Below are 25,518 nucleotides of genomic sequence, written 5' to 3'. Positions count from 1 at the left end.
TACTAGTTTTTGTGCAAAATTTATTAGAATCAACTCGAAAGAATAATTTCCTTCAAAGTATTCTTTCGCACAATCTTATGTAATATGTACAAATAGATGTATAAAATAAGTGCAGATATCGATATACAGTCGACTCTCTCAATATGGCCAGTCATGGGGGTGCAGGGGAGGATATTTTTAAGAATTAGCATACCCTTGCCAACAATAGGTTCTATTCTCTTCTAACATTTCACTTTGTTGCCGGCCCTAATGCGAGAGTCGACTGTAATAGGAAAAGAGGTAATTAAAGAGAAGTACTAAAAACTTGACCAGCAAGTTTAACTTCTCCGTTACACATCTCGGAATCTTTCGGTTACCGATGGGAATCCGAGTAAGTATAGATGGATACATGACGCTGCAGTCACAGATGGTATACATACCATACCAAAGTGATGCGCTCTCTGAATTTTGAGGTAGTGCGAGATGATGTTTAAGAATGGTAGCCTACGCAGATAAGACTCGCAGTTTTTCGTCCCCGTTCCCAGTCTCGATATCTTTTCGCAAGTCCATGTATGCCCGTTTATTGCATACTGCAGTCTGTGAAAAAGAAATGAAGAAAGGGAACGGAGATCAGCGATTAACGGCCTCGCTTCGGACGTAAGTAATTATGATGCTGGTGGAAACGGGCCCGTATCTTGCACACCTCTGACCCCTCCGTCAGTCGATATTCCGTGCTAGATCTTTGAGAGAAGCGAACTCTTTGAAACTCTGTATACTTTTCGGATTTGGTAGGATCTTGGTGGATTCTAAAACAGCGGAGTTGTTACCATTGTCATTCCCTTCTCCGGGTATCTGCTGGAAGGTGCCATGCTCGGGGTGAGATTCGGTGCATGAATTCTTCTTAAACTTCACTGTGAACAGCACTATTACCCCGACCGTTGTTAAACCCAGTAAAACCGCAATTAAGGCGATCGCAGGCCCCGATATTCTCTTTGGCTCTTCCGAATCAGTGCTGCTGAATTTCATCGGGATAGGCTCGTTCCAGTTCACCCAGATACCCTGCCAGTTCTTCGGGTTAGCTTTTGGATCTGAGTCAACGTTGCTCGCTGGAATAGCGGTCACTCGATGTCGCATCAGAGCTTCTTCCAGCGTCGCGAGAATTAGAGGCCTTGTCTTCGCTAGATTTACCATCTCGCAAGGGTCTTCCTTGATGTTGAACAGACACGGCGACTCCAACGGATTACAGGCAATCTGAAAGAACGGTTTCCTCGTTAAGTATAAAGACTTCTAAGGACTATCGCTTCAATTACCTTGTTTTCTTCTTTGACGTTGCAGTTTAGCACGGCTTCGCTCCTCAGGGAATGAATTTTTAGAGCAGTCAGTATAGTAACAGTCATCTGCGCTCCTTCTATGTGATTTTCCCTCATTTTTTTCACTTCTTCCACTTGCCTAGCTGTTATTACACCAGTGAGAGCAACCCCAGATCTGCTTTTCATGACCAAATCTGGATCGTAGTTTGCCAAAGTCTCAGAAATGGCTTCGATCTCCGGTTTTCCCGACTCTCCGTACCATTCTAAACCAGAGCTAGTGGCTCCAATAATGTATTTAAAGTCTCCCATTCGTATGGCCGCGTAATTTGCCACATCATCGATATTCACCACTACCTCTGAACGCGGGCTTGGCTTGTTACTTCGCAAGGCTGGCCACATATTAACACCGTCTATATTGCCGAGAGCTGCGACGTCCAATCCTGAATAAATTTTTTTTACAAAATACATGATAATCGGTGTTTGCCATTGCAAAATCCGGCTCCCCGGGACATTTTTCCACTTTACCTGCAGCCGCGTAGAGTGTTGGTAACCAGTCAGTCATATACATGAGTTGGTTGGATACTCTGTTCGTTGCATCTATCAGGGGACTCCATATCGCCGCGACGCCGCGTACTCCACCTTCCCATGGACTATCCTTGATCTGGAGATAAGACGAATCTTTATCTATGAGCCTGGATATTAAGAATTCATACCCAAAAACAATCTGCGAATGGTTTTCGTTTGTACGACAAATCTTTATAAACGCACCCCGCGCATAGGGTAGTTGCTTCCTCTGTTGCTATGAATTCCGTACGTCGGAGCACCATTGTCAGACATAAACAAAATTATGCTGTTCTCCAGCATCTCTCGTCGCCTTAGGGCTGCCACCACTTCGCCGACGCTCTGATCGAGTTTGGACACCATTGCTGAATCGGAGATCAAGGATTTAGTAAGAAATTGCGATGTTTCGGAAGAATCCTCAACTGTTTGAAGGACTGATCAGTTATACTCACCCGCGTAAATACGTCTTTCTGGGTCTACGATATGCGTGAATTTTGCTACCTCTTCGTCGGGTGCTTGAAAGGGGTTGTCTTGATTGCCGGTGTGCGGAGCAAGGTGTGACAGGTACATGAACATCGGGTCGTCAGGATTGTGGGTTTCGATCAGCCTAACCGCTTCATCCGTGAAAAGATCGGTGGAATATTTTCCAACGGTGTCCCGGGCGACTGTCATATTCCTCCGCATGTCGAATCCTCGGTAGGAGTCAAACTGAAATAAAAATGATTCGCTATTACTAGACTGTAGACTGCGGCATTCAGAGTATATTCTGACAACTCACCGTAGCAGCTACTTCATGACTGTAATAATCTTGAAGCCCGTTCCAGTATCCAAAGTGCGAATCAAAGCCTCGATACGTTGGCGTGTAGGCCACTTTATGGTAGCCCAAATGCCATTTGCCAATCGCGTGAGTCTTGTAACCCGCATCTCTCAGGTACTGTGAAAAGGGAATTACTATGCTGGTGATATGATAATGTGAAAACTGATGCGCGGAAATTTAACGAAGAGAGAAAATTACGATCACATTGTATCAACGGTTTGGAAGAGTATAATATCGTCGAGCACCTCTGGCATCAGTTTTTCCTTGAGCGGTAGCCCTCGAGGCTCTGGTTCCAATATAACTGAATGCTGCATTCCAAGGTGAATGGGATACTTTCCGGTCATCAGCGCAGATCTGCTGGGCGTGCATAAGGCGGGTACGTAATGGCTATTCAGTATGACGCCGTTATAAGCTAAGGCGTCGATGTTCGGCGTTGGTATCTGGTTTGAACCGTGAAAACTAACGTCGTTCCATCCCTGGTTGTAGATATTTTTCAATTAAAAACATAATATCGTCAGACAGCCGCTTATTTATAGATCGCTTACCAAATCGTCGGCTAGGATCACTACTATGTGTGGTTTTTTTGATCCTTCCATTGGCTTCGATCTCTGTTCCCTTGTTGAACTGTAAGGCATTCCACTGGGACTTCCTGCGATGTGCAAAAGCACGGCCAGCAACGTTGCTAGCCGTAACCACACGGCGTCCATCCGGGAATACTCTGAAAGAGAAGCACTTTTCAAATCGTTCAATTTCTTGTTTTTGTCAACCGAATCTCCATTCCCGACAGACTTGTAACTATTCATGTTGATAGTGCGCGTGCAAATGAGTTTCATTGTCGAAATATGGTATCAGAATTTGCGCAATGCGGAAGAAAAAATGGTCTATCAAGACATTGTGATTGAACATGTGAGAGGGGTGGTGGGGGCGAGATCATAATCTTACGTCTTTAAGGTAGCGAACGATATTTGTAATTATTACTGATATGGTTAACCGGCGATAGTTTAGCAAGTTGAACTTAAACGATTGAGCAAAGAATGGATTTGTCCTTGGCGGCTGATTTTTTTTTATTAATTTTTTCCCTTCTCTCTAGATCTCTCTTTCCTTCGATGTATACCTATGGGTATAAATACTTGGACGTAGCAAATGATTGCCACATCTGTACTGTTGCATACTTAACGATGTAATCCAAATTTCATGAGCGCCAAAATTCTAAAAGACACTGTTTCAAGTTGAGATTTCTAATCGGTATAGATTTCCAGTTATTTAATTGAATCTCAGAAGTTATCGATTTATGAACATATTTCATCGGTTTCTAAAGTCTAAACGTCTTCGAATACAAATTTACAAGAAATCACACATACTTTTTTCAACTAATAAAAACATTTCACAAGGTTTGAAACGGTTCTATGAGAGGTTTAGGATTTCGCTTGGTCAGATCCCTTACACATGGATCACACCACATAGATCAATGGATTAAGTTTGATAAGACATCAACTTAAATTAGTTCTAGACGTAGAATTTATTCTCACAGAATGACTCGGTGTTTCAACTTTTTTGTTTTTAGCCATTACGCGTCGGAAATTAACGTCTATCCGACAATCGGTTTTGTCGATCAAATCCTGAACAAAATTTCTGCCCTATCGTTATGCGTGTATTTATATAACACGTAAATTCCGATTATTCTCAGGAATTCGTGCACTTATTACAACAAAGCTTATCGCTACAATATTTGCTTATTCTCAAAAGTCACAATTTGACGAAATTTGTTGATGTTACAATATGACTGTCCGATTAAACATCCGTGACCATTATCTTTGATTTACTCGACACTGGACCAAAATTCTTTCCTCGTTTCGTGATGGAAGAAGACTCACCACCTTTCTGTGAGTGAGCAAACTAAACTTTCGCCCTTCATAGATCATTATTAACAATTGTTTAATATCTTTTAAAATCGCTTTAAAAAAAATTATTGATTTGTGCCCAGTATAAATATCTGATCGAAATTTGAAGCCTTATTTAAGTTCACGATTTCGTCGCGGAATTTGAAAACTTGAAAATTGCCTTTTGCGAAGTTTTTCGATCATGGAAGGTCATTGCCGCGCAGTAATAAAGAAGAAAGACCCCCGGTTTCGAATGTCACGTTATAAAAACTATGCATACACTGGATAGATGGTGAAAGCTGAGGACTTGAATAGAAGTTGGGTCTTCTACTCTGCTGCCGATGGTCAACGGCGATCAGTATCGAACAAACTTACGAAAAACCGCTCAGCTCGCGTAACGGTATTGGGCTGTTGTGTCGAATCTGATGAATTCCGACCATTGTTGTTCGCCCGGTAGTAATTCACAAAGTACACGATCCATTTTTCTCGATTTTTTTTTTCTGGTGGGTGCCTCGAGACATTCCACGGCTTCCAAAAATCGAATTCACTTAGTCAAGTACTGTACACGTAATATTTCATAAAAACCTTATTCTTTTTTCGCTCCAGTGTTTCTGTCACACGGACCAGATTTTAATTGTAGTTGAAACCACGAAAGAGTAAGTAAGAACAGGATTACAGAGGATATCATTGTGTTGCTAGAAAGTTAAGGTACTTGTCACATCTCATTTACTATCGCGAGATCGTCTTTCGCTTTTACTCACTTTCAATTCTCGCGTCTGATTATTTATACAAGAACTTAGCTCTCGGAAACAAAAAACGAACGTTGTCCAAATCACTAACGCGTCTTTAGAATGCAGAAGCATGCCACTCTTTATAAATATAGCTTTTTATAAGAGTGTAGCTTGTGAGAATTGACGAAAAAATCGAAAAGGGATTGCAACGAAAATATGAAACCAGCGATGAGCAATAAACTGAGCGTATAATGCCAACGAATATTCAATAAGTTTATAACGATCAACACCATCATCAGATATCAAGATACAAAAGAACAGTGATAAAGTAGTGAGAAAAGTTATATAAAATCGAGGAAAAACATCGCAAAGATGAAGAAAATACGCGGAGGATAGGTGGTGAGAGGTAGGGAGTTGGGGGAAAAATACGTGAGATGCTTTCAATGTTTAACGACTCTTGGTGCTCAAGGGGTCGTGATTACCATCGCTTCCAATATGTAGGTACGATAAAAAGTGAGAGAGGGTAAAATACTCACAAGTAATGAAAGTAATTACAGTCGAATCTCTCGGGTATTCCAAGTCGTTGATGGTCCACGGGTGACTGTCAGGTGTAAGGATTTCATGAATTTGTCGAGCCACAACGTCCTTCTTGATCGACTCGTTGCTCTGCTTGCGTACCCGAGTGGGGACCAATCGAGAACGGGACGTTTCCAGGTCTCGGGATAAAGCTTGAAAATTCATTGCAACGTATTTCTTTTCATTGAACTGATTCAATGTCATGAAAATCAACTCTCTTATGCAATTTTAACAATCGTTTAAACTGTCCCTGTCCTTGCCAGGTCTCTAAATCTCCTCGCCTTGATGCACTTTCGCCTGTTTTGTGCCATGCGTCAGGCAAGTGCAAGGTATATCACGATCAATTCCATGCTCACGATGCATGATATTGGAAATCTTATTATACTTTCATGAAAACTTATGCAAGGATGTAGATTATAGTCCATTCCGATAATATCTGTGTGTATGTATGGTAATTTTCAGCGTATTGCTTGCAATGAAGGAACGGTTGTGGACAATGGATAATACGCTATCCAACGGTGTCTAATTGGCAATTAGTTCGAACAGAAGCTGCTGCAATAATAAGACCTTGACTCGGCCAGTGATTACGAATTTACGAATCGTCGTGTCGACGGACTGATCAATCGATTGACTCGATACTTGCTGGATTGATAGATCGTACTTATGACCTTGCTGTACGTGCGATTGTTCAGCTGTGTTCAAATAAAAATGGATAAAAGCAGAGTGTTGATTGGTTTTTAATGAAGTATGTAGTAGATTCGAAGCCTCGTTTACCGCTGACACATAGTATTCCCTCCGAATAGGAATAGGATGGGTCGTACAAAATTGAGCAGCACATGAAAACATACAATGTATATAATCACACATGACCCGATGATCCAAGATATGCCTCGACGCGTAAGGCTCATAGAAAAAAGAAGCGAGCCGTTAGATAAGAGAACAGTTTGAATTGATTTAGGCCATGCTGACTATGCCGCATATCATGTCAGTTGCGAATCTCTCAAGACTATTGATAATAGAAGTTTCTATGCGAATTTCGTAATCGTTTCGATGTATTTGAATAAACTGTGAAACAATGGCTTGGAAATTTATATTTCAAGGGGTTCTGGGAACCAGGCACGACCTTCGGGCAACTAATGATCGGCGAATTCAGATCCGTCAGGACACGCGTCATCGGTTACAACTCGAGCATCGATTACATGCATTATGCATTTGTCGTAAGAATCGCGACTGGAAGAAGGTGAATCGATAATTCGTGCGATATTCCGTTACCCTGGTTCACGTAAGAATCCTTCCGCAGGCTCGGAAAGCTTCCATCTCCGTCCATATGTGAAACGTGACGAGTATAAGTGACTCAATTAAAATTCATTACCTCAGTTTCCACGGTTACGACACGTTGGGAATATTAATTCAGCTGTTTCTGCTGGAACACGAGTAAACGATACACCGAGAAAAGAGTTTATTTACTGTTTAACAAACGTATATTTGGATGTGGTGAAATGAATGTTTCGTCATTATTATCAAACTTTGGCTAAGCCAAATATGGTTTCTTAACTATTAACAAATTTCCATCGATCATTATTCGGTTCAATTGATATTTGACAATAATAAGAAAACATTTATTTCGCTATATCCAATTATACATTTGATAATAGTAAATAAACTCTTTTCTCAGTGTACACGAAGATCTCGTGTTCAGAGGTGCTCGTATTATACCTTTTTCATCTCTTATTCACGCACTGACTCGCAGGACTTTGTTTCTGCAATACCTCTTTGACCGCTGCTATAATTATAGGCGTTATAGGGTTATCACGTCTTAGCTTCTACTGATACACGAGACGTACTTCACGTTCGCATGCGCGCTCGAATCATCAAGATATTCAAATATTATCAACAATTGGATTTTATGTTATATCTATGCAACGCTGACGGGAGAGCCTCGGAATTTTTTGTAATAATGTGTAATCGGCTGGGCGCGCACTCTGGAATTCGAGAATCCGAATGTTTTACTTTACATGCGCGGTAATTTTCCTCGTTTACGTCTTTCTGGTCCATTGAACGTCCAATGACCAAATTATAACTTCGGCGGGTATAATGCTAGGTGAAATTGACGATGGAGCTCTCGGATTCTCTGCGTTAACTCAGCCGTTATTTCCACCATATACAATTGGGTCTCAAAGCTTGGATATCATATTTTGTGACGTGTAGGCTGACAGTATACAACGTAGATACTTGAATTCACGTATCGAGACGATTTGTTCCGAATTTTTATATTTCTGTTTCTTTTGGCTGCCGGGTGTAAATCGTGCCGCAGAAGATCGACAACTAGGAATAGGAAAATACTTTTTAAATTGTGAGTCAAGTTTCCGCCGCGGCCTCGTTGCGTTACATTCCAAGATATCAGAAAGAGATGAACTCTCAGTGGATTCCGTTATCTTTTCTCCTGGTGTCGACTTTCCTCTACTAGTTATTTTCAAATAATCAGTTCTGAAGTCAGAATAAAATTACCTGAAAACGGAGTTATCTTTATTGCTCAGAATAATTACTTTGTGGTATTTGTAAAAGTATCAGTGACTGATTGAGACATGTAGGATTAACTCATTCAATTGCAAGATAACGATTTGAAATGTTTATTTTTACATCATCTTTGATCTTCGAAAGACTTTTGACTTCGTTACAAGTATCAGCTAATGAATATTGCACAGCGCGACCGAATATCGTGATAAATTTTGGCCGTTATACAACCTAATGCCAACGTTCTTCCTTTCATCCTACAACTCATTTTGCCATTACCACAAGTGTACGCATGATCGTATAACACATTTGAAACCAGCTCGCCGATATTATATGGCAAATTTCACCAGCTGTGTCAATTGGGTTTCCGAATTTTCAGCGCAACCTGCAGTTCCAAACTGTGGCGAAAACTATTTTTTTTTTCTTTGTACAAAATTATGAGCAAATCTCGCTGCATTCATTTTTTGTTTGGAGATAATGATTGAATATAAGAACTTGAAACTGGTACCGATGCGGGAGCCGTGAAGATATTTGGATTCGAGTACGAAATTGCTGGATTCGGCACCAGAGGCACATTTGTTAACACTTAAACTTAAGCATTTGTGATATGGACTAATTTAGCACGTGCTGCTAGTAGTGAGACAGTTTCTCGATCCCCGGCATTCGAGTTGACCTCGATTAGAATGAATTTATTTCAGAGTCTTTTACACCAGTGATAAAATTTTATTTACTTAAAATATTATTATTACTGCTGATCATCTTAGCAAGCCTACATTACAAAACGTATTGTTTATTCAACAATTAAAACAGCTCACATAATTTTACAGACTCCCAGGGCGTAGGTACATTGCATTGTAAAGTCGATCAAGCCATTGTCTCGCCGACTGGACGTAGTATAAGCTCGCAGACCTAAAATAAAAACATGCGTATAATTCAGTGGTAGCAGGGATGGATTTGAGAATAGTTTTTTTATACCTGGACATGTGCCGGAGTGCCTAGAGCGTAGATAATTGCGCTAGTGACGTCCTCCGGGTTCAAGGATGGATTAATACTGAGCATCTCCTTGTAGCACGACTCCGAACTGGCAACTGTGACCAATTCCGTCTTAACGAATCCTGGACTGATGCTCTGAAATGAATTATGGGTACTTGCAAGATTTCAGGAAATATTAACAGACACTTTCTTTTTATAGTTCTATGGATACTCACGGTTATCTTGATCTTCGTGTTCGCCATGATCAGTTCCTTCCTGGTTACCTCGGTCATTGCTGTTACCGCGAACTTAGTACTCGGATACAAGCTCCAGCGATCGCTGGCCGTAAAGACGTAGTGACCCAGGACACTGCAAAGTGGTAATCGATTAACGAATGGACGCGTAACTCCGGAAATATAATGCGAAGTAAGAGGAATTACCTGTTGATGTTGAAGATGTGACCGTCGACGTGACGCGCTTTCATCGATTTCACGGCTTCTCTCGTGCACACGGCAACTGCCAGGACGTTGACGTCCAGTAAACGGCGAAACCCTTCGGTGTCTCCGTCTGGAATTAAAATATCTCGTACCAGTAACCATGCTCTGTGGGTTGACAGAACCCAAGTAGGTACTTGAAGAATCGAACCACCCCCTCGTCGTCTGGTTAAACACTTTGCTCACCGGTCAGACTTGCCGCGTGCATCAGCCCGGCGTTGTTAACGAGGACGTCGACGCCGCCGAGGTTTTCCTCGATCCATTCGAAAACCGCGAGGATTTCCTCCTCCTTCGAGACGTCGCACTTTCTCACGTACAGTTCCCCTTTCTCGTCTTTAAGCTCTTCGCGGAGTTTCTCGATATTCTCGACTCGCCTGGCTATTCCTACGACCTTGAGACCCTCTCGGACAAGAGCCTCTACCGTTGCAGCACCGATACCGGCGCTGGCCCCCGTGACCAGAGCGACTTTTCCGATCCAGCGATTCATTGAGAATATCACACAGCTTTACTTTGTACGTGCTCAACCGACTTTGCTTACCAACTAACCGGAACAATCCCGCCAGTCCATTTATATGGATTCATAATACGGATAAAAGAGACGTATCGACATCGCCTGTAACAACAGAGTTACACGAAGTCTAAGTTTATCAGTAATATGATAAGAGAAAGCAATAAGGAAAAAAATTTTTTCCGCGGTACAGTTGATCAGCATGAAGCGGGAATAATGTGTCAGTCTGTCTGACGCACTTTCGCATTAATTTCGAAAACGGCTGAATGCAATATCTCAAAGTGATAGAACTTGGCAGTAAAATGAAAAAGTTAAGTGACGATTTATGGGCGTAAGGTAAACCTTTTCGTACACGGTGTGTAAAGTTTTGAAAGTGTGTGTAAAATGAGAAGCCAAACTTCACTTTCACTCAGCAATCGACACCATACACGCGAACCTTAGGTACTCCCAGAATCCGAAAAATATTGCATGCAATTCGGGCGTTGAATTTTTACACTCGTGTTATCGGCGTGACACTTGTGCGAAAAAGTTCGCTTTACGCCCTTGTTGCGTAAACTACGATTTCAACCGGAACCAATAATCTCCGTATATCATGTACCATAGGCGTAAAGCCCTCTTGGCCTTTGATCCACACCATATATTTTCTAACACATGTATGGATTTTTGCGCTTTTGGGCATATTAAGCTGGGCTTATGTGACCGTTTCCCGACACGGCAACCACGGACTTATTGATTATTTGAAAGCATTTCGCTTATTAGAAAGAGTGGTCAGATATTTCTTAATCAGTTTGATTAGGAGAATAAACATATTTTATCTCAGTTATTGATAATTTTCTTGAAAATATTGAAAACGCCCGCAAGTCGATTCGAGGAAAAACGGTCGCGTTACTCCCGCTTAATGAATCAAGAAAACGCGAAAGCCGTGCACGTGATACAAAAAGTAATTATCAGCTTAAGACAGAAGATAAGAATTCCCCAAACTATCAGAAAGTTAATACGTTCGAGAGGTACACTGGCTCACGGACTTCGAATTTGAAATTATGTAAAAGTATTATACAAATATATGATGAAATGAGAAATATAATCGTATCTGGGATTGGCTCGACTATGAGTTATCAACTCGACGACTGAGCAAAACAACATCGTACCTTGGAATTTTCATGTACGTCATAAATTTCCAAAGTGATATCCGAGGATGAAAAAACATTTTGCATCGGAATTTTGAGGCACGATGTTGCTGACTGAAATTCCGAGATATAATTCCGTTTATTCGTCGAATTGCGTAATTTTTATTGATACACTTATGCCCTCGTGGTCGTTGTACGTTATACATTATACGAACATATCGCGACATGCAAATTACTTGTCGTCGACAGTCTTGATAATTAACGGACCCTTTTCAGAGCAAACCTCATTGTAATTGAATCAGTGTGAGCGCAAGTCGTTTTTTTTAAATTGACACAACGCCGCCACAAAAATTAGATACCTGTCGCGTAGAACTCGGCCTAGCGATCGACTTAGGAAGACAAATTTGGTAATTATTGAAATTTCAAACATTTACCTTACCATTTTTTTTATAACGACTAGTCGATTGTGAATCGACTTGTATACTATTGAATGCAAATTCTCAACGTTGTAGTGGAAATTTGCGAACGTATGGTTGGCATGTATCGTATTGAAGTTAATAACGTTGTTGTAACGGTTTATGTTGAGAAAAAACCGTTATTGTGCGATTTTTGGCCTTAGGGGCCGTACTTAAATTACGTAACGGAATTTGAAGAACTCTTCAACCCCTACCCCCCCTGTGTATCAGATCATAACAAAATGTCAACCCCCCCTCCCCCCGTCCCAAATTGTACGTAATTTTTCGGAATCAAATAACGAAATAGCATAAAATTTTATTAAAATCATTTGTATTTTTCATTATTCTTTTATTTATTAATTATTAATTAATTATTAAATTCAGTTTGAATTTTTTTATTAATTATCAAAAAATTTTACATTCAATTCAAAAAATTACGTACAAGCATCAAAAGACCCCCTCCCCCGTATCGTAACAAAGTGTAACAATCGAGTCTGACCCCTCCCCTCCCTTACGTTTGTTACGTAATTTAAGTATGGCCCCTTATCTGAAATTCAGTAGACCGTAATAAAACAAACCATACTCATACTTCAAAAATCTAGTTCCCTCAAAGTCATTGGGTAAAATGAGGAAAATAGTGATTTTTTCCCACAATGTTTCGTTACGATAACGTTACTAACTTCAACCTCGTTAACATGTAGCCTATTATTGGCTATGAATACGCCACTTTTACGAGACTCCGATTAGTACTCAGTTCGCTGCAACTATGGGTTATAATTGTTGTTTGTGTTTTATGTTTGTTTCTCTCATAAACGATAAGAAATGGATTTATTTTAATTTCTCAGAGCTAATGAGACACATGACAGGAATCGAGCGATCAAAAAAAACACGTTGAATGAATGAGATTTTAAATTTTTTATAATAATAATTCTTCAGTAATATTGAAAGGAAATAATCACTGGATACAGAGTTATTGATTGAAGCTTGGATCACGTACAAAATTTTCACTGTACGAAAGACGTGAATTTGCAATTTTTATGAACAAGGAACTATTAAAAGACTAAATCAAAACACGCAAATGTGTATAATTTAAAAGTTAAACAAACGATACCAAAATAACTTGAATTTGCGAATAACGCAACGATTTTTAGGCATGATAACAACATACGTATATGTTGATAGCTTACAGCCTCAGATGTTTTTCGAATTAATTGAAATGTATCAGAATAACTGAACGTATTCCCAACGTATAAGGGGATTTATTTACTTTTTTTTTACGGCTCCTAACGACGAACGGGTACGATTAGCTTTTATTTTACGTTACAGCTTCGGCTCGACGATATTATATACCATAGGTGACTTTCTTTGAGCGCCCATGGATGAGCTTAGCGATGGTATTATATTTTGCGATGGCCGCAGGTGTTTTTTATCAGCACTAATTAATTCGAAATTCAAGGTACATTAAAATCTGTACAGTAGTAGATTATTATCGCAAGCGGGCTGATCCGGTCTAGTGACTGTCTAGCCAAACGCTGACGCTCCGATTAAGCCTGTACGTCTCCGACTCGGGGACACCGTGGAACCAAAAAGGGAAACACACACATGATTCGATTCACTTTCTTCATCAAAGAAAACACTTCCTTTCTTAATAAAAGAATCGTGATTTTTTATCACTATTCTTATAGTCAAAGTATCAACGGAGATGGTTGCATAAAAGATGTAGCAGCGCTGATTACGTTATCGTAGTACCAATAGACTCATGACGCCAATCGTTGTAAGTATATATAGTTCACGTCTCGGGCCACAGATCCTACAACACTTCTCCAACTGGACGTAATATCAGCTCACATACCTGCGAAGTAGTTGCGTTTATCGCTATGTAAGGTGAAGATACGTGCGTGATACATGATGAGTAGGTAAAACATTGTGTGGTTTAATGGCAGGTTTTTACTTGAACGTGCGGTGGAGTGCCGAGTGCATAGAGGATAGCGTTGGCTACGTCCTCCGAGTTCAGTCTAGGCATTACTTGTAGTTTCATCAGATCTGCATCCGGTTTCCCTTCATAAGCACTAAATATTTCTGTCCCGACTAATCCTGGACTGATACTCTGAAAACGATAATGCGTTGATCACTATTGCACATCAGCGCTATAATCGAGTTTGTACTCTATAATTTCTGTTTTTCATAGATTGTTTTACTTGCCGTTATTTTGATCTTCGTGTTCGCTGTGATGAGTTCCTTTCTGACCACCTCGGTCATCGCGGTCACCGCGAACTTGCTGCTTGGATACAAACTGTAGATATCGAACGGATTGAAAATGTAATGACCCAATATACTGCGAAATGAGGAAAAAATAATTGATTACGGTTCACCTGAAACTTCTGCACTTGTTCTACGTTTCTAAATCTGTAAAATTAGCAATCGCGTTTGACTTTACACGCGCAGCAGACGAGAAGCTTTCTCACGTCTGGAGTTGATTAGCACGGAAAGTGAAGAAACCTGTTTATGTTGAAGATGTGACCGTCGACATGGCGCGCTTTCATCTGTCGTACAGCTTCCCTGGTGCACAGAGCGACTGCCAAGACGTTGACGTCCAGTAAACGGCGAAACCCTTCGGTGTCTCCGTCTGGAAATGAAATATCCGGTACCGGTAACCATTCTCTATGGGTTGAAAGAACGCAAGTAGGTACTTGAAGAATCGAACCACCCCCTCGTCGTCTGGTTAAACACTTTGCTCACCGGTCAGACTTGCCGCGTGTATCACCCCGGCGTTGTTAACGAGGACGTCGACGCCGCCGAGGTTTTCCTCGATCCATTCGAAAACCGCGAGGATTTCCTCCTCCTTCGAGACGTCGCACTTTTTCGCGTACAGTTCCCCTTTCTCGTCTTTAAGCTCTTCGCGGAGTTTCTCGATATTCTCGACTCGCCTGGCTATTCCTACGACCTTGAGACCCTCTCGGACAAGCGCCTCGACCGTAGCAGCACCGATACCGACGCTGGCCCCCGTGACCAGAGCAATTTTTCCGACCCACCGATCCATGTAGCAAATTTAACGATACTTTCCGCCTGCGCTCACAATCAGCAGCTATCTTGCTCACGAAGACAATCGAAATAAATTGAAGGCTATGGTTTCAAGTAAGATATAGCTCTCGGATATGTAAGCGACACGCAATGCGCGACAACTGTGCTCCGTTAGGAAATCGCGTTCATTTATAACCTCATTGGTGCCTCGCATATATGTGAAGTTTGAAGAAGGGGTGTAAACTCCAGGGAGTGGGTTCGTAAGTCCGTTTTCAGTGTATTTCATTGTAACGTGGTATTTTGAATGTGCGCCAATAACTGCTTCCCGAAACCTGCTTCGCGGTACCCAAGGTTAGAGATATCGCCACATCACTTGTAAATAATTTCTAAAAATAGCGTCACGACGAGAGTCACGCTTCCGAAACCCGGACAGGGGATAATTACAGGCTAACGAATCAGGTATTTCAGGCTTTTGTTTCTCTTCTTTTCGAGTACTTATACGCGATACCAAGAACAGGATCGGCAGCGGATTCAGCGGAGTCACGGTATCTTCAAACGTCTGTAAAAAGTTGAGCCATCACTACGGTCAAGATACGTATTTGCGCTTATTTTCGTTTTCTTAAACTAGCTTTTTGAAACGGACTGTACGGAGATTGCATACAACTACTACACCACGACGCTAACTCTCTGGGCTTCCGTCGAAGGCATCGGATTCTTGAGGACATCACAACGCCTATCCCGATATCTGGCTAACAATAAGCGCCGGCTAAACAATCAGCGAATCAGCGGTCCGCGACACCGGACATCGACTGTAGTGATCAGCTAGGATTTAAAAATTTCCGAATCCAAGAAGTAATTAAAAACCGTGGTAATACCCTTGGTAATAGCACCTATCATATGTATTCGAATTTCGCGAAGTTCGAATCACCTGGTCCTGGCGATTACAGAAGTTAGAGGTTTTGATTTTGTTTAAGATAATTAGCAGTGTAGAATGGGAAAACAAGCATTTGGAAGGAAATGGGAAACAATTTAGAACTAGGGTTGTGCTCGGGTAGATTCTACGCCGAATATTTCTTGTGTGTTTATACAAGGTATTTTTTTTTTATCAAATCAAATCAAACTTCAGTTATACTTCATAAATTCGGCAAAAATAACTTCCGATAATGGTATTGTTCAATTTTTCAATTATTTGTGTGAAACGAAGCAATGCTATCTGTGTGTTTTTAGATCGAAATTTATGTATCTAATAAATTACTCAAGTTTCGGGAAAAAGGGTTAAGGAATTCTGAATTTTTTGATGAGAGAAAGTCAGGGAATTTTATTCGATCAAATTTGTCGACACCCTGGTTTTCTAATAAATTTTAGTTACAAAGAGGTAGAAATAATTGTCACTTTAATGTTGAAATGTAATATATTTCAAACTAGCTGATCTCAAGTAATAGATTTTGAAAAACTACAATTGTTAAATTTACAAGATCATGCTTTGTACTTGTAATAAATTTTTAACGTATTAGTATAATTTCATAGACGAAGTACTTGTGCTCGTCTCAATCTTCTTTGACGCAAAGTGGTGCTGCTGGTTGAGGCTGTCACTTTGAAATATCTTTTAGGACTCTTATCGCCTCTGATTATATCATTTCGCAAACGGGCCGGATTGTTAGCTCGGAAATCTGACAATGAAAAATGAAAGAAAAAGATCAGTAATTTTGAACAGCGTGTTTTCTTCTCCTTTTGAAACTCGGTATTTTATGAGATATAGTAAAATACAACATTGCAGTAACCTGAACATTTTCCGGTGTACCCAAAACGTAAACGATTGCGTCGGCAACGTCTTTCGGCTGCAGATGCGGAGTACGTTGAAACAATTTTTCGGTCTCAGATAAGCCTCCAGTTTCGAATATTTCTGTCGAGACGAAGCCTGGACTGACGCTCTGAGTCAAATATATCACATTTGTTTTTACTAGGAGTTCTAGAAGAAGAAATTAAATTCTAAAAATCTGGTTTTTCATACCGTTACTTTTATCCTGACGTTATCAGCTGCCAGTTCCTTGCGTGTTACTTCCGACAATGCCGTAATGGCATATTTAGTGGATGGGTAGACGCTGACTGGCATCGGCAGGTCGGCAATCGAATGTCCAAGAACACTGTAAGTCGCAAGCGTGATCCTCGGATTCATATTATAACGATTCGAGCGACGTTTTATCTGCTCAAGTTGCTAAGATCACGCGACTCTGTCTTTCATTCATACCGAATTAAACTCACCTGTTTACGTTGACGATATGACCCGAGACTTTTCGGTGCTGCATCGAAGCCACAGCTTTATGCATGCCGATCACCGTTGCCATAAAATTAACGTTGACCATGTTGCGGTAGGAGTCGATGTTGTCATCTGGGAATTGGTAACGATCGTTAGTGGATGAAAGTTGGACTCGTGATTTCTCCGCAGGTACGCGAAATAAGGAGACGAATATGGTTCGTATTGGTCGAGCACTTTGAGAAGTAGGACCAGTGATTGGACACTATTGAACCTGCATTGCTTCGCCACAGCTATTTTATTACGGAAATTTATCATTCGTTTAGACATTAACTGACGAAACAACGAACGTCACGACACGGAAGTATGTGCGGATATGAATACTGTTCGCAAAAAGGTGATGAGTGTGGATGAGATGAGAAAATTCAGGGTCAATCGACAAGTCTTACGGTTACAGAAGTATACGCCTAATTTTAACACAAGGTGTTGAAATCGTGATAGATAAAAAAGGACAAAACGAGTGACGTTGATCACTAGCAGGTCATCCTACTTCCTCACCCATCACTTTGCAGTGCTTGACCACGCCGGCGTTATTAACGAGAATGTCGATGCCCCCCAATTCGGTCTTCACCCACTCGAATGCGCTGAGTAGATCCGATTCCTTGCCGACGTCACATTTTCGAGGATAAAACTTCCCTTTGGCTCCGTCAAGACTCGCTGATAACTTTTCCAGTCTCTCTACCCGCCTGGCGATACCTACGACCAAGAGACCCTTCCTGACAAGGGCTTCGGTCACCGCGGCGCCGATTCCTGAACTCGCGCCGGTTACAACGGCGACTTTCCCGATCCATCGATCCATGCTTCTTCTAGGATTTGTCCCTTGATCACTGCGCAGTTAAGTAGGTTTGAAAACTTGTATAACTTTTTCCATTTCTCAAAATATCATTACTGATAAGATTCCAATACCCCTGATTGACTTTTAAGGACTTAACTGCTAAGGTTTTTAAATCACGTTTGCAGCAATCATTTCTACCGGCTACCAAGTTATTATTACTTATCGAGTGAACGGTGCGTTTTCCATGCGAGATTCAGATCCAAATACAGTATTGTTCAATGTTTTTCAAAAGAAAAATTCATCCCGAAGAAAGAAAATGATAGTTTGTTCTATGACGCCATTTGAGAAAATGATTGAAAAAAATCGTTAACTTTGAGAGCTCAATACTGTACGAATGCACGGAAAAAAAAAATTTTTATAGTCATAATCCTATTCTTTAGCACTGCGTAATCGAATTGGCTTAATTGTCTATCTGATCTCTTGTTATGGTATTGCAATCAGGCTACGTAAATCTGATCAGAATTTTTGGTTTTGAGAAACGACGAAACGAGCGGATTTTGCCCCGGTGAAGTAGAAGGCTGCAATAGGATCTCACCGGGTTTTTTCAATCTCGGTGAAACACTTGTTACTCCTTGACTGAGACTGTCCTGAGTCTGTTGTTGTTTTATAAGTACCAGAAATCCTCTAATCAATGAGTGGGGGGTCATCTACGCCACATTAATATTCGGAAGTTAGCGAACTCGTTCGAGTGACGATTCTAACATTAGTATTCTGTACTTTATCACTTGTGAATTCTACGCATGTCGAGAAGGGGAAGGATAAAATAAATAGAGAAGATTCCAAAGTCATGGTGCACGTGTTAATTATACCACGCGTTTTGTATCGATCATTATGTCTTAATAATATTTGCCGATGTGCTGATCCGCTGATCCGCTGATCCGTCCGAACTTCGGTTCTTACTTACGTCTATCAAAATATATACATCGTCACACGCTGATGACATTTCGCTACTCCGATAGATTTTTAAGTACAAGCCACTCGCTTTTCTTCCTCATTAAAATAGAGCTGTATAACCTGTTAGCTTTTGGTCGTTGATTATCTTTATCTGTTGATAAAATGCCGTAGTATTTTTCAATGTTATATTTGTGTCTTTGCTGTAGGCACCATTAGTTTTCAATTGTAGTGTACGCCATGTCCGAATCTAGTGTCAACAGATACTATCGTGAGAAAGAATTAGAATTAGAATTAGAATTTAGGTACCGTGGGACAAGTCCCCTAAGGCACCATGACAAGTTAACATTTTAAAACAAAAACGTATTAGAACAAAAATGACATGTCAATGTAATAAAATAAAGTGTAATATAATAAGTAGGTAAATGAGAAAATGTAAGATTTATATTTTTCAGACTGTAACTACTTCACTTATTTTACATCAAGTTAAAACACAAATATATTATATCAGGAAAACTGACAAAATGGGGTGCAAGTTTCCACCTCAACTACCGTAGATGGCAGTAAATTCCGTAAGTGCCATTTAAATCATTTTGAAGCCAAAGAAAAAACCGATATATCACTCTTGTTTCGGTCTCAAAATCGTTATGTTACACAATAGGATTTTTGTAAATTTACATTTTGGTACGTAAAAGACGACCAAACCCGGAAATGGTCAAGGTCACAGGCTGAGTGATTTGGCATGGAACACGTCACGTACAAGAAACACTGGTTTCAAATATCCGGAGGATCGTAGCATCCTAGAGGATTGGCTAAAGCAGCGAGGTTTGCAAACGTTACGTGAAACGAACTCGATATTGCTAAAAATCGATGACTGACCATGAGCCACAATTTATATCATCACGCGTCTGGCGTTTGTAGCAACTTTGTTTCAACGAAACCGTTTCACATTCATCAGACATTACGACTGTAAGTTATTAGTGTAAAATACAGTCATACTAACGCGAATGTGATGGGCGTAACAATTTTCAACCATACAAGTGGCTGTCTTTGCGTTCTCGCATACGTCAGTTGTACACTTGCGTCTTGTATGAACGTATAAGGCAGAATATAATATTATGTAACTGCAAGGAATGTCCTTACGCATTCCTGTTCGAAAAATAGGTAGTGAAATCCCCACCCGTCTACATGTAAACGTTACTGTAAATGACCTCTTTCAAGCATTCCGAACGTGGCACTGGGTTCAAGGATAAACGTGATTGGAAGAATTGGCACGATGCCCGGTAAATACTAATTTTAGCCAATGCTACTGTCCGTGTCAATGGGACTTACTAGATGAATTGGTGTATTTGAATATCTACACTGGCGACTTTTCGGAGGAGGGTGGAGAACGGAGGTTGTGGCCTTGGCTCAAAGCGATGAGGCGCACTATTTTTTGGTCAGGATCGACATCACATTCGAAACAGTTGGCCTTTACATTGACTCTACTTTGGTTTGCCAAGTCCAAGAGATCGTTTATCAAGCAAGGGGGGGTAATCATGCATGCCACACTGACGTGCGGAAGTTTGTAGACATATCGTTTTCACCGTGATTTAAACATTTTAACATTTTAAGATTTTTTTATTGGTCACTACTATTCATCACGTGCATTTATTACTTGGAGCATACTACGCATATTGAGGAGCAAGGAACAAAAGAAATGAAAAATATACTCAAGCCATGTTACGCATGTTAATTGTACCGCATGTTTTATTCTGATCATTACGATCTGCCGATTCCTAACTGGACTGTATTCTCTGGCAAATCTGCAGGTGTGTGAAAAATTGTGGATACGAATACTTGTATAATTAGTGTGAAAAGTATCTTGCCAATTAGATAGTAAATTTTATTGCGGAGGTACTTTTATTTATCGTCTTACACTGAGCACAATAGTTAGGCACATTTTCGAATTCCTCGTCAAATCCGCAGCTTGGATTTTACTACATCGCCTCGTTCAGGGGTCGAATGGTCAATTCGGTTATCTGTTTTATGAAAATAATTAACAATGTATTATCTCCGATGAGCTTAAACGTAGGGGGGAGTTTAAAAAATATAAACTTTTGGGTCAATGCTAACCTGGACGTTTTGCGGGGTTCCTAGAACGTAAACGACAGCGTCGGAAATATCCTTAGGTTCGAGGTGAGGAGCGTGTCGGAACTTTTCCAAAACAGTGGCGTCATATGATGCCTTCTGTAGAATTTCCGTTGCCACGAACCCTGGACTGAGGCTCTGATTTGGGTGCAAAGATTAGTTACATTACCAGAATAACAATGTGTAAAAGATACATTTGAAAATACATTATGGCAGTAATTATTCGTACGAGTACCGACCGTTATTTTGATTTCAGCGTTGGCTGCGGCGAGTTCTTTCCTCACCGTCTCGGTCAATGCTGTCACCGCATATTTGGTCGAGCAGTAGGCACTGATGGCCATGGGCACAGGAGGAGTAACGTGTCCAGCAACGCTACAGACAAATAAATCCAAGTCATGTATTCCTCGTCAACACAGGCATTAATTTTCCGGCGAACAAATGGACAGTGTTTGGAATAATTGTCCTTATCCGATGATTATCGAAGGTGAAATCCTAATCCCACACAGGTTACCTGTTTATATTGATGATGTGACCCGGTACTTTCCGGCTCCGCATCGAAGCCACCGCTTCTTGGGTGCCGATCGCAGTGGCCACGAAATTTACGTTCAACATATTGCGCAAGGAAGGGATATCGTCATCTGAAAATTGTTTCAACAAAATAACCACGAGGAGTTCAATTTTCTCACATGTGCCGGGAAACGCATCACTGACCTAAGAATTTTCGCGAATTTATGACACCGGCGTTGTTGACGAGGACGTCGATGCCTCCGAGTTCAGTCTTCACCCAATTGAAAGCGGCAACGAGGTCTTCTTCGTTGCTTACGTCACACTGTTTTACGTAAAACTTTCCTTTCAAACCGTGAAAACTTTTTGCTAAAACTTCCAATTTCACCTGCCGCCTGGCAAATCCGACGACCAGGAGACCCTCCTTTACGAGGGCTTCGGCAATCGCGGCACCGATTCCAGCACTTGCGCCGGTCACGACGGCAACTTTACCTACCCAACGATCCATGCCTCTAAAATTTTTCTATCGATTACTGCTCACTTTGCTAGAATTTCGAGCTTAAATACCATGTTCCATATCGCGATATATGATCACTGATAAGATTCCACTGCTCTGATTGACTTTCAACGATGTGTTGGAGAGGTAACGTGGCGTGAGGTAGACTAAAGTGGTGTCGAACCAACTCAACCGTGCTTAATGATTGACCTTGAGCCGCAATTCGTCACACTAGCATCTAGCTCGGATTACCAACGCCCCGACTCGTTAAAATAATATCACAGTCATGAGAGATTACGACTATGATTACCGGTGTAAAAAGTTACCTCCTTGTTGAACTGCAGTCGATGAATACCGTTATATGTCGATTGTTTTACCCAAGTAAAACACCGATGTTGATTATTGGCTGATAATTAGTATTCCAAGTAATTGTACAAACATCGGAGTGTCAGATGCGACGATTTGCAATCACGCACGAAGCGAGCTTTGCGTGACTCGAGTGGCTAAATGTCTATCTTGCCTATTGCCTGGTTACATTCAAAATACGACATGTGATGATAAGTGACCTTGAAAATCCCTAGCCTGAAATTCAGGCAATGTGTAACCCCATTCTGCTCATTCTTATAAAAATTGCGGTAAATTGTATTTTCTATACATTTTGAACGCTGCACAAGGTTCAAGATCAAACGAAATTGTAAGAATAAGGTTGGTGTACGATGAACACAAACAGCCGATGTTCCAGCTAGACGAATAGCTACTTGGTTGTCTTCACCAGCGACGCTTTGGAGGAGGAAAGTTGGTCTAGGGCCATCACGGCTGATTCTTTGAGCGAATGACGAGTAGGTAGAGATAAAAACCATGTAAAACTACTTTAATTTTGTTTATTTTCGACAGTATTCGTTATGCTCGGAACGCGTACTTCATCAGTGTATTTTCGCTGTTTTTATTCTAACGGTGATTAGTCACGGCAAACTTGATAATTTGTACTTTACATGTTTACACGTGTCAATCAGAGAACGCAGAAATAGACGGATGTTGGAGGAATTCAGCGCAATATCGCATTGAATATCGGATAATAATTAACTGCGAATACTTATTTGTAACCACACGTTTTCTATAGCTGCAAGAGCCTTGAACAAATGAAATCCAGCCATTATACTACGACTCTGCATGCGCGCGACCAATTATCCAATTGAACGGAACTTCGTATCAGCTGCAATTTGTCAACTCATATTGTAAATTGTTGTAAAATTTGACGTAAATCAAATGTTGCTTCGAATATCAGAGATGTATGGAAATATTATCTCCTGAACATTTCTACGAAACTCACTAGGAATTCTTATCGGTATTCAGTTATCTCGGTAGCGACGATAAGACTTAGTGATAACTAATTTTATGCAATGAGTCGTAATAGCGAAACTTGATAGTTTAAAACATTGACTTATTTAATGGTAAAAAATGGTTTCCAATTCGTTTTTCGTGTAAATAGAGAGCACGCGGAGGTGAAGTGGAAAGGGTAGGAAATAATTCACGAATGTTATTGATTTACCTTTACTTTTTTTGCTCTCAGATTACACGCGATTACACTGTACTTGAGTTCGTCGGTAATTTTTTGCGACGGCCTGATCCTAGAACATCTCGTGCAGTGGTTGAATCTTCAACTCGGTTATCTATATGTTTGAAACAGAAATGAAAAATATTCTAAGATTTAACAGGCACGTTAAAGTTCCATTGGATGTTGAAAGTGCAAAGTCTGAAGGCAGATTAAATCTGACCTGGACATTTTTCGGCGTTCCCAAAACATAAACGACCGCGTTAGCGACATCCTGAGGTTCGAGGCAAGGCAGTGTTTTGTAGAGCTCTAGAGCAGCGGATTCAGTCATTCCCGATTGTTGTATGATTTCGGTCGCGACGAATCCCGGGCTGAGGCTCTGGTTTACAGGACAAAATTACTTACTTACACGATTCTACAAGCCACGGCGCAGAACGTTAGTTGTGTTAAATTTTCTACAACCCGATGAAGTAATTATTCCTATGACTGCGTCTTCGTCATTTGGCGTAAAATGGTTTGAATCTTACCGTTATTTTTATGTCAGACTTTGCAGTCGCGATTTCCTTCCTGACAGTCTCGCACAACGCTGTCACTGCGAATTTCGTAGAGCAGTAAGCACTGGAGCTCATCACGTTGTCTGGAACTTTGTGTCCAACCACACTGTGGACCGAAATAAGCTTGTTGGCGCATTTTGGATTCACACGAATCATACAACTTTTCAGGCAAGTACGGAGTGAGTCCATGCACCAGTTACCTGTTTATGTTGATGATATGACCCGGTACGTTGCGGCTCTGCATCGAAGCCACCGCCTCCTGGGTGCCGATCGCAGTAGCCATGAAATTCACGTTCAACATATTACGCAAGGAAGCAGCGTCGTCATCTGGAAAATAATTTAAACGGAAAAAGGAATATTGTAGAGATGTCAATTTTCTTCGATCTGGATGAGACAAGCGTCACAAACCTAAAAACTTGCGTCCATTGACGACACCGGCATTGTTGACAAGAACGTCGATGCCTCCAAATTCGGTCTTCACCCATTTGAAGGCGTCAAGAAGATCCTCTTCCTTGCTGACGTCACACTGTTTCGCGTAAAATTTACCTTTGGCTCCTTTCAGACTCGCTGACAAAGTTTCCAGTCTCTCCAACCGTCTGGCAAATCCAACAACAGTGAGACCCTCCTTGACTAGGGCTTCGGCAATCGCGGCACCGATCCCAGCACTAGCACCGGTTACCACGGTAACTTTACCAACCCAACGATCCATGACTGCAGCTCAAACCAGACTGCTGCCAAGGATAGTGAGTCTTGACGGTTGAAGGTCTCACGCTCATCTTTTTGCAGTCTCACGATGATACCTATCTGTTTTTATTTTACCGGTCGTTTTTATAATTCTTGGTTATACAATGACTATTTCCAGTTCCCCTTTTGACCTCTTATTACTACTCGTAAGTTGAAATTGTTTACGTTTTGTCACGATCGCTAAATGACCCTCGACTGTACTCATAGGTGTCACTAATACGACTTTATTACTTCGCTGTGGCTGGAGGGGGCAGCGAGGAAGGGAGCGAAGGGGGGGGGGGGGGGCAGCAGTGCCTGTTCAATTACGGTCCTAACGAAGCTATAAATGCAGACTCTACGATTTGTGTTATTTTACGTCTCTTTCTCTCTTTTCGTAAATTCAATAACAAGGGTATCATAAAATTTATTCATGTTCAATCTACAGGGAATCTGCGGTGAAAGGGCAACCTCCAAGCTGCGCGAGCACGCCGAGCGACAACACATGCACAACTTTTACATGAGCCGAGAGTAGAGGACAAATGGTGCGAATGGAAACTTGGGCGCGTGACATGGA

At 41.1% G+C, this 25,518-nt stretch overlaps 5 protein-coding genes and 1 long non-coding RNA gene across 9 annotated transcripts; 1 reads left to right on the top strand and 5 right to left on the bottom strand.

Annotated features, from left to right (window-relative positions):
• Nucleotides 1-3: 3 nt before the first annotated feature.
• Nucleotides 4-7,649, bottom strand: LOC124307019 (arylsulfatase B-like). 4 transcript variants are annotated; one of them, XM_046768298.1, is made up of 11 exons: nucleotides 7,127-7,386; nucleotides 5,815-6,006; nucleotides 3,213-3,385; nucleotides 2,913-3,143; nucleotides 2,629-2,784; nucleotides 2,303-2,558; nucleotides 2,058-2,215; nucleotides 1,815-1,950; nucleotides 1,290-1,729; nucleotides 807-1,230; nucleotides 4-719 (listed from the first exon to the last, which is right to left on the bottom strand). In XM_046768298.1, exons 3-11 carry the CDS (start codon nucleotides 3,372-3,374, stop codon nucleotides 697-699), a joined length of 1,986 nt encoding a protein of 661 aa, XP_046624254.1. In that variant the 5' UTR covers nucleotides 3,375-3,385; nucleotides 5,815-6,006; nucleotides 7,127-7,386; the 3' UTR covers nucleotides 4-696. The 4 variants fall into 4 exon arrangements, with proteins under 4 accessions (XP_046624254.1, XP_046624251.1, XP_046624253.1 ...); XM_046768295.1 differs by lacking the exon at nucleotides 7,127-7,386 and adding an exon at nucleotides 7,571-7,649 and having other exon boundaries at nucleotides 4-1,230; XM_046768297.1 differs by having other exon boundaries at nucleotides 4-1,230; nucleotides 7,227-7,385.
• Nucleotides 7,650-9,068: 1,419 nt separating this feature from the next.
• Nucleotides 9,069-12,082, bottom strand: LOC124306663 (farnesol dehydrogenase-like). Its single transcript, XM_046767516.1, has 5 exons — nucleotides 10,021-12,082; nucleotides 9,781-9,907; nucleotides 9,577-9,709; nucleotides 9,344-9,496; nucleotides 9,069-9,277 (listed from the first exon to the last, which is right to left on the bottom strand). Exons 1-5 carry the CDS (start codon nucleotides 10,319-10,321, stop codon nucleotides 9,233-9,235), a joined length of 759 nt encoding a protein of 252 aa, XP_046623472.1. The 5' UTR covers nucleotides 10,322-12,082; the 3' UTR covers nucleotides 9,069-9,232.
• A 738-nt stretch (nucleotides 12,083-12,820) lies between these two features.
• LOC124307244 (dehydrogenase/reductase SDR family member 11-like) lies at nucleotides 12,821-18,716 on the bottom strand. The gene is made up of 11 exons (XM_046768760.1): nucleotides 18,630-18,716; nucleotides 17,758-18,086; nucleotides 17,208-17,334; nucleotides 16,957-17,089; nucleotides 16,727-16,876; nucleotides 16,592-16,615; nucleotides 14,664-14,973; nucleotides 14,424-14,550; nucleotides 14,127-14,259; nucleotides 13,876-14,031; nucleotides 12,821-13,776 (listed from the first exon to the last, which is right to left on the bottom strand). Exons 2-11 carry the CDS (start codon nucleotides 18,056-18,058, stop codon nucleotides 13,735-13,737), a joined length of 1,503 nt encoding a protein of 500 aa, XP_046624716.1. The 5' UTR covers nucleotides 18,059-18,086; nucleotides 18,630-18,716; the 3' UTR covers nucleotides 12,821-13,734.
• Nucleotides 18,717-19,445: 729 nt separating this feature from the next.
• On the top strand, nucleotides 19,446-20,684 carry LOC124306667 (uncharacterized). Its single transcript, XR_006908661.1, has 3 exons — nucleotides 19,446-19,557; nucleotides 19,706-19,954; nucleotides 20,207-20,684. It is a non-coding gene; the product is annotated as an uncharacterized LOC124306667 (long non-coding RNA).
• Nucleotides 20,685-20,868: 184 nt separating this feature from the next.
• Nucleotides 20,869-22,395, bottom strand: LOC124306665 (farnesol dehydrogenase-like). The gene is made up of 5 exons (XM_046767518.1): nucleotides 21,827-22,395; nucleotides 21,627-21,753; nucleotides 21,355-21,487; nucleotides 21,101-21,253; nucleotides 20,869-21,006 (listed from the first exon to the last, which is right to left on the bottom strand). Exons 1-5 carry the CDS (start codon nucleotides 22,125-22,127, stop codon nucleotides 20,965-20,967), a joined length of 756 nt encoding a protein of 251 aa, XP_046623474.1. The 5' UTR covers nucleotides 22,128-22,395; the 3' UTR covers nucleotides 20,869-20,964.
• A 1,257-nt stretch (nucleotides 22,396-23,652) lies between these two features.
• Nucleotides 23,653-24,949, bottom strand: LOC124306662 (farnesol dehydrogenase-like). Its single transcript, XM_046767515.1, has 5 exons — nucleotides 24,630-24,949; nucleotides 24,422-24,548; nucleotides 24,195-24,327; nucleotides 23,891-24,046; nucleotides 23,653-23,785 (listed from the first exon to the last, which is right to left on the bottom strand). The coding sequence occupies exons 1-5, from the start codon at nucleotides 24,928-24,930 to the stop codon at nucleotides 23,744-23,746; spliced, it is 759 nt and encodes a 252-aa protein (XP_046623471.1). The 5' UTR covers nucleotides 24,931-24,949; the 3' UTR covers nucleotides 23,653-23,743.
• Nucleotides 24,950-25,518: the final 569 nt, after the last annotated feature.

Source organism: Neodiprion virginianus, chromosome 6 (assembly GCF_021901495.1).
Source record: "Neodiprion virginianus isolate iyNeoVirg1 chromosome 6, iyNeoVirg1.1, whole genome shotgun sequence".
NCBI lineage: Eukaryota > Metazoa > Arthropoda > Insecta > Hymenoptera > Diprionidae > Neodiprion > Neodiprion virginianus.
The sequence above is the reverse complement of the archived record's forward strand: the minus strand, read 5'-3'. Positions and strand labels throughout refer to the sequence as shown.